The sequence below is a fragment of the Erigeron canadensis genome, chromosome 6 (assembly GCF_010389155.1).
Source record: "Erigeron canadensis isolate Cc75 chromosome 6, C_canadensis_v1, whole genome shotgun sequence".
NCBI classification, from domain to species: Eukaryota; Viridiplantae; Streptophyta; class Magnoliopsida; order Asterales; family Asteraceae; genus Erigeron; species Erigeron canadensis.
In genome coordinates, this window is record NC_057766.1 from 25,350,875 (window position 1) to 25,359,170 (window position 8,296).

At 32.9% G+C, this 8,296-nt stretch overlaps 1 protein-coding gene across 2 annotated transcripts; it reads right to left on the reverse strand.

The window, feature by feature from the left end:
- Window positions 1-2,684: 2,684 nt before the first annotated feature.
- On the reverse strand, window positions 2,685-8,063 carry LOC122603456 (apoptotic chromatin condensation inducer in the nucleus-like). Of its 2 annotated transcripts, none has more exons than XM_043776167.1 (5): window positions 7,575-8,063; window positions 5,601-6,905; window positions 4,587-4,784; window positions 4,348-4,499; window positions 2,685-3,484 (listed from the first exon to the last, which is right to left on the reverse strand). In XM_043776167.1, the coding sequence occupies exons 2-5, from the start codon at window positions 6,895-6,897 to the stop codon at window positions 3,044-3,046; spliced, it is 2,088 nt and encodes a 695-aa protein (XP_043632102.1). In that variant the 5' UTR covers window positions 6,898-6,905; window positions 7,575-8,063; the 3' UTR covers window positions 2,685-3,043. The 2 variants fall into 2 exon arrangements, with proteins under 2 accessions (XP_043632102.1, XP_043632101.1); XM_043776166.1 differs by having other exon boundaries at window positions 5,601-6,912; window positions 7,575-8,062.
- Window positions 8,064-8,296: the final 233 nt, after the last annotated feature.

An 8,296-nucleotide genomic window follows, 5' to 3' on the forward strand; every position in this document is an offset into this window, starting at 1 on the left:
GGCTACGTTTCTTCGAATATAACCCCAAACTATAACTTTCTTCCGGACTCCCAGTATATAATCCTCTTCCTCTATATAACAAAAGTCCATTATTATCGATGAATCGACATTGTTTTTTCTGTACCCGACCTTCCACTTGAACAAAGTACGACTAGCCTCAATACCTTTAACGCATGCAGGAAGCTGGATGTGTAGATTTCGGAGTTGACGAAAATTACACATAAACATATATGCAGAGCGAAAGGATTTGTTTCCAAAAGGATCAATACGCTTTATACCCGAGAGGAACTTAGAAGGTTTCAATAGCAAAAGTGACTTCTTAGTAGATGATGATGATATCAATGGTTTCCGATAGGACAAAGAAACAGCTTCCACCTTAGTATTATTTACTATGCTATAGAAACGTCTCGACACAAGTTTGCAAAAGCATAGGCTTTTCAAATCTATTAGTTTGCTTTTCGAATCTATTAGTTTGCTTAAAATTTCGAGTAGGATATCGTCTGGCAAAAGAGAGAAAAAATCAGTTGGTTCGTCTGCTGCTGGAATATGCGACATTGTCTCCATTCTTCAGATGATTAATTTTTATGTGCGTGTGTGTATACATATATGGAGACAGAGATAAGGATGTGTTGGACATGGATACGGATGTTCAACATAAACAAAGTCCCAGTATTAGTAGAATTTGATATTATATCAAATTCTTTCTTTCATTCTCATCGACTCATCTTACTTGGGTTTTTGGTAGAAGTGAATCAAAGAGAATGAAAATGTAATAGAGAATGAATATAGTGGGAAAGAGAATGAGTGTTTGGAAAGAGAATGGATTCCGTCGTTTGGTATAAACAGAGAATGAATATAAAAAAAAATACAAAATTTTGAATAATAATTAAATTTAATATAGGGTTATTTACTGAAATGGTACCTAGATTATCCACCATATTACTGGTTTCATACCTATAACTTTAAAATTACTCTCATCATACCCCAACTTATCAATTTTTCACTCGGACGATACCTGACTTGACGGGCGTCAGTTTGGCCGTTAAGTTGGGGTATGACTACCGTAAATTTTAAAGTTTTAGGTATGAAACCAGTAATATGGTGGATAGTCCAGATATCATTTATGTTATTATTATTATTATTATTATTATTATTATTATTATTATTATTATGGTTGTTGTTGTTATTGTTTTTTTAATTACACAAAGTAAATTGATATTTTTTTTGTAAATATTTATATTTATTTTATAAAAAGAATACTTTATTTTTATAAAAAATTATTATAAATATTTATTTTTTATTAAAAACTATTATTTATAAAATTTATTTTTTAATAAAATAATATTTTCTTTTATAAAAGATCATTTTTAGTATAAAGTTTTTATTTTTATAAAAAATATTTTTCAATTTTCTTTTTAAATGGGTGAACCGGAAAGAATATCATAATTTCTTGTATTGCATTAGTACATGTACAACAACTATGTAAGGTTTGAATCAGCTCAAAACAGATTTAATTAACTCCATGTGGTGGTATCCATTCAAGACTTCACGTTCATTTATCAATGCTTTACATGAAATTAATGTACTGCTTCCGATTTACTTATTTTTTTTAAATAAAAAATAAATAAATATGAAATAAATAAAATCATCATGGATCTATAATTTGATTGATTAATAGTTTTTAATAAAAAAAACTAAATATTTACAATATTTTTTATAAAAATAAAGTATTCTTTTATAAAATAAAAGTAAATGTTTACAAAAAATATCAATGTACATTTTAAAATTATTTATTCCTAAATAATACTTTGTGTAACTAAAACAACAACAACCATAATAATAATAATAATAATATTAATAGTAATAATAATAATAATAATAATAATAATAATAATAAAAACATCACTTTCATTAGAAATTAATAGGATTTACGATAAATTATAGTAATAACAATAATATAATAATAATAATAATAATAATAATAATAATAATAATGGTTAATTACATAAATGACACCTGTACTATCACTATATTACTGGTTTCATACCTAAAACTTTAAAATTTACAGTAGTCATACCCCAACTTAACGGCCAAAATGACGCCCGTCATGTCAGGTATCGTCCGTGTGGAGAATTGATAAGTTGAGGTATGATGAGAGTAGTTTTAAAGTTATAGGTATGAAATCAGTAATATGGTAGATAGTCCAGGTACCATTTCAGTAAATAACCCTATATTAAATTTAATTATTATTCAAAATCTTGTATTTTTTGTATATTCATTCTCTGTTTATACCGGAATCCATTCTCTTTCCAAACACTCATTCTCTTTAATAGTTGTTAATATATATATATATATATATATATAACATCACTAAACCAAAAAAAAAAAAATTTCCATTCTCATCAATTCTCTACATTTTATAGAGAATTGAGGGAATGGAATCGATTCCCACTTCTCGATTCTCTTTCTCATTCTCCATTGCAACCAAACATGATAAGTCTTTCTCATTTTCTTTCCACCCTTTCCATTCCATTGTACCAAACACCCCCTTAATTTTATGTTTATCCAAAATAAAACTTTTTTGACACAGTTTCTATAAGATAAAAACGTTTTTTAATTTTATAGAATGATGATACATTACGTCACACCTCAATTTCACACATGAAAAAAGAAAAAGTTCAACGTGCAAATAAACCAACTTGATTGGTCCAAGGTAATACAGATTGGTCCATATAAAAAGAAACCACCTCTAGTTCGAATTGTAAACATTGTGACTTTGTGAGACAATGCTCAAAAAAAAGGGAAAAAGAAAAAAAAAAACTTAATAGAGAAAATGTTAATTGGCTCCGCTCAAACAAAAAGTCTCAGAAAAAGGAGATCCAGATCCAAACTCATTTTGGCCTGGATAAAACTTGTTCATATTACTGAACTAGCTCCTCATGGACCACCTTTGCTCGAACAGTTCCTTCCTAAAAGCATCACCTGCAGACCTGCAAACACTTGATTATATCATACTACTACCATTATCTTACATTGAACTAATCTAATGCTTCACAGGTTTCCCCTGAGCATTCAGCTTTGCTGCAACTTGTTCATCAGAAAGCGGTAAGTAGTAGATACGAGGAGTGGCTCTCGTCTTTTTAAACAGATCATCCAATGTAACAATTGGAGGGTCAATTTTCTCGGGAGTAGGAGGCGCACGGGCTCTTGCTAGTGGTGCGTTGGACAATGGTGGCGGCGGTGGAAGGGTGGGTGGGGGAGGGAGCTGTTGTTTCTGTCTGGGTGAGGGCTGTGGTGGCTGCTTGGTGGTGGCTGGAGGTATAGTGGTGATAGGAGGTTCCGAAGAAGGTGGAGGTGGGTCAACCCGATTCTTAACCTCTTGTGGATCCACAAAGTCAGCCATCAGAAGACGTCCACCATACGCAGGCCATTGTAGGTTGCATACAGCATTTCGTGTCTCTATAGCTTCTTCCACAGATGCATACTGTACAAGAAAAAACATATATCGAATCAGAACAGCCAAATTTTGTTTGTTGCTGGGTATTTAGCCATTTGACAAACTTAACTGTATTTACTTAGTATGAAAGTCCTGACTAAAACACAGGACGGGTTCCTGCTGTCCAAAACAAATATACACAAAAAAACAAAGAAGCACTGAAAATTGATAACTGTCCAAAACAAATATACACAAAAAAAACAAAGAAACGCTGAAAATTGATAACAACAAATTACAAGCATTAACTCTCTCGAACCAGAAATAACAACAAATATAAAAACATTTATAGGAAATTTCACCGAATTTATAATTATATTTATAATATATATTTGTTTTTCTTCTAACATATTGACATTCAAAGGACTTGACATGCATGAGTTAATGCTAGAGGTTGAAGATGGGTAGAGGTTTCATAACAGGCCCAGAATGAAAGCAAGTAAACATTAAGTCATTAACACAAACTGCCCAAAACTTAAAAGTCCGGTGTCTTTGAACTTCATGAAAATTTACTGCACGAGGTTGCATTCTTACAAAAAAATTCCTATTTCAGAAAATGGTAAAAATGCTTATAAATTTTTATAATTGAGCATTTTAAATCTACAATATCAACGTAACATTGAGATTAATATAACAATTGAAGAGTTTGGTAACATTTTAATGCATTAAGTTCTACAAAATCAAAAATTTTATATCTATGCATCTATTGGAGAGGCATTTGCACCAAACAAGCACAAAAAACTACTTTATTAATAACATATAAAAAATCAAACCCAATTATCTATATACATAAAAGTGTTACTATTGAAAATTTCATGAGAGCATGCTAGATCAAGAGAAATGCTAGGACTTACTGTAACATAGCAGTGAGTTTTGATCTGATCCATCCAAAAACTAACAACTGTACCCGTTTGGCCAAGAAGTTCTTGCACGGCCTTTAACGTGAAAGGACGCAGAAAATGATCAATTCGAAGAGATGTAGTTGGAGGATTCGATGTAGGGGGAACTGAAAGTATTACAAACGAAAAAGTTTAGAGATCAAAGCTTATGATTAATATCAATGTGCAAAAAAAAAGGCAAGGTCATAGCATACCAATGCGTTCCTTGGGCGAATCATGACTAACTATAGACTCGGATCTTGAAAAGGCGCGTTTCGCAAGAGTCTGAAATGCATCCTTAGGTGTAGCAGAGGCAGAATGGTTAGGTAATACTTGTTCAGGCACCTTGAGACTTTCAGAATTCCATCTGCGCTGCCTTTTCACCACTTCGCTGTTTTCTGAACCTTCATGATCTGTCATGATAATATAAAGAAAACTTGGCAATTAAACTAAGATTTTCTTGAAAAGTATAAGCAAGATATCAAAAGCTGAACATCATCCCGGCCTATCTTTGGGCATTCATTTTAGGTTTTTCTCATGCCAGCCAATTGCATCTAGTTAAAATACACTTCGCACTAGGTGGGCTGTCGACTTGAGCCAAGCCACATAAAAATGAATTTTAAACATCATAGTGAAATGAAAACATAAAAGTCTCAATCACCAAATCTAAGGTTACAATCAGGAGATCAATTTACAAGTCCACACATGTGAAGCAGAATATATTTCAATCTTCAGCAGACAAAGAGCAACTGAACGGAGACAATAAATACACGTTGAGATGCATTTTGAGCCATTTACTTAAGAATAGATGAATGGTTCACTTTGGCTTATGTATATCTCTAACAGATACAGTGAGAATAAAACATCGGCTTAAAAAGACGCGGGAAAAATGGGCCATACATCATCCAAAGTGTGTTTCTGATGCATAAAACCTCAATTACATTCTAAATTTCTAATTAAAAAATATATTATGTAGTCGACAAGCCACCTATTTATAAGATTAAAAAAACAATATATTGGACTACAGTTATTGTGGGTCAACCCATCATGATGACCCAAACAAAAACTAAATGGTTTCAACCTGAATCCAATTTGACAAATTACACAACCAGCCAAACCAGTCCATAATTTCACCTATAATATTGAATTTAGAAGAGTATGTACGATAATCACAATCCCATTCCATAGGAATAAAAAGGAATATTTTGCTTATATAATGAAAAACATACCATAAGGCTTTCTTTTTGTGGAAGGCACACTAGGCTCCATTTTATCTTCACCTGCAGCAAAGCTCTTATCAGCATTTTCATCCTCCACCATACCATGCACAGAACCATCTTCTTTTACTCCAATTTTCTCACTTTTGTCTCCCACTTCATCAGAACTGAACTTTGAATCAATTTGCTTACTCTCTAGAATATCTTCCTCCATTGAATCATCACCATCCAAATTCAGCTTTTCCGGAGATCCCACATCTCCACTGTCATTTTTCTTGCAAATATCAACATTTTCAGTATTGTCGACATATTTCTCTTCAGCATTAAGATTTTCCTTGACTGGCTCATCAACTCCAGTTGATTCTGTTAATGGCTGCAGCTCCTCAACCTTAGCATCCAGCTCGACATCATCAGCAATTACATCATCTTTCTCGTTGTGAATATCTGTGCTGTTAACAATATTGGCATCTTTCTCTTCCACGGCAGGCTTGTCCTCATGTTGCTCATCAACTTCGACCGATTCTGAATTGTTACGATCTAGGATCGTCTCAGGCTTAACATCTATCTCTAATTTGACATCATCATCAATTACATTATCTTTTATTTCATTCTTTTCAATATTTGTGATAGTATCAATAGAAATAGAATCAGATTGTACTTGGCTGACCTCATCTACCTGGTTGCCACTAATGAGATCTGATGAGCCAAGCTCAGGCAGTTCTTCAGGAGATTGTTGTTGAGGCTTTGGCTCCCCATTCTCTTGATTCAGACCCACATCCGTGTTCTTGATTTCAGTCATCTGTGATTCTTGACCACCCAAATTTTCAGATACTAAAACAGTGGTTTCTACTGAAATCTCTCGAACTACGCTAAAAGATTCCACTTGAGTCGTAACAACACCACCTTCACCTTCCGTAACCACTTTTTCAGCTAATGACTGCAAACCGTCATTTTCATGAACCATATCCATCTCAACATCTTTATTACCATCGTTTTTATCATCCAATCCCTCATTTACCCCCAAAGTCTGGTCCATGACATCTGCAGTTTTCTCTGCAGCATCATCTGATTGGACCTCAGGTTGAGCCTCGCTATTTAAATCGTTCTCAAGATTTTTCTTAGCATCATCGATTTCAGCTCGTACAGCCGCATCTAACCTCTTAACAAGTTCTTCTTTCAACCCCTTTGTCATCAATTTTCGTTTCTTGAGTTCCTCTTTCAACTCGGTTACTTTCCACTGATCAAGGGACCGGTTTTCAAGAACAACGTATGGGGAAGACCCCTTTTTACTATCAGACTTTTCTCCCATTTTTCAATCTGAACCCTAGTAAGCAATCAAATACAGAAATTAATTACTTGGCCAAATTCAAACTGACATCCAACATGAAATAAACATAACACGATAAAAGAAAGAGGTGTTCTTCAAAAACAAAACTATATATCAACCTTGCTATTTTACTCTTTTAAGCAATAAAACTTTAAACTTTGGCCTGTTTCGGTAATTACACCTTCTTTTAATCACCTGTAGTTGTTATAAGTTTCATAACGACCCAGTTGTCTAACAAAAGTTCCTAATTACCAATTTTTTTTTGGACTACATCAGTCCAAAAATATCAAACTCACAATTTAATAAATGTGCAGTTACTGCAACTTTTACATAATAGAACCTATTTTTCGCCCTCACATTTTAAAAACTATTGACCAAAAAACAAAGGTTGCAATAACGGTACTTAATTAACGCGAAAATTGAAAAATATATATGCTCTACTAATTTAGTGCTGCAGGATATTTCAGTAACAAATTAATCGGAAAATAAGAAGCTGGATAACAATTCAGACGGATGTATAAAGTATCATGTTTTAAGTTCCAAAAAGCTTATAATTATCGAAACGGAATGAACCTAAACTATCATTACCAAAACGTAATTAACTAATATAAACACTTTAACAAATATATAGATAAATAAGAGTGAATTCGAGTACTCACGGTGATAATCGATAAACACTAATCCTGCGAAAAACAACAGAGAATATAATAAGTCCCAAAAATTAATCGGTAGAGGCGTAAAAATTGAAACCCTAGCACACAAAAGCAATCATCAGCTAATATCTAGAAAACATTATCATTTACAGTTAAAAAAAAAAAAAAGAATAATTTAACAGCAGTAAAAAACGAAGAACAAATACAATATTGCAAAAAAAAATTGTTTATTAGGGCACAAAAGTCTTTCTTTTTATTTTTTGATGAAAAAATAATGAACAGATTGTTTTTGTAAAAAAAATTGCGAAACTAAAAGTACAAAAAAGTTTATATTAATGAGAAATTATGAATTTTTGGGGGAGAATTAAAAAGGGGGGCGTTTTTATTGGATGGAACGGAGAGGAAAAGAGTAGGGTAACGGGAGGTTGTTATAAAATTAGGGTTTTGTTATTTAGATTTTTGGGGGAGAGAATGACTGATGGCGCGGAATGCAAGGCAATCCGGTAAATCTAGATTTTACGTATCTTTTATTCTGGAAGTTAAATTTAGGTGTATATATATAGAGAGTGTCTATATGTACCCCTAATTTACTAAATGTACCCCCTCATTAAAATTTATTAAGGCGTCTGGTGACCCAACCATTTTTTAGTAAAATGATCACACTTTTTGCAGCGAGAGTCGTTGCAAAAAGTCCATCGTATATACCCGTATACTGTGGACTTGATGGT

What these genes read in the sequence shown, in the direction of transcription:
- LOC122603456 (XM_043776167.1), bottom strand. Translation starts at nt 6,897, where the DNA reads ATGGGAGAAAAGTCTGATAGTAAAAAGGGGTCTTCCCCATACGTTGTT. An exon ending in CACAAAAAGAAAGCCTTATG is followed by an intron (nt 4,785 to 5,600) that starts GTATGTTTTTCA and finishes TTATCATGACAG; the next exon opens with ATCATGAAGGTTCAGAAAAC. An exon ending in TTCGCCCAAGGAACGCATTG is followed by an intron (nt 4,500 to 4,586) that starts GTATGCTATGAC and finishes TAATACTTTCAG; the next exon opens with TTCCCCCTACATCGAATCCT.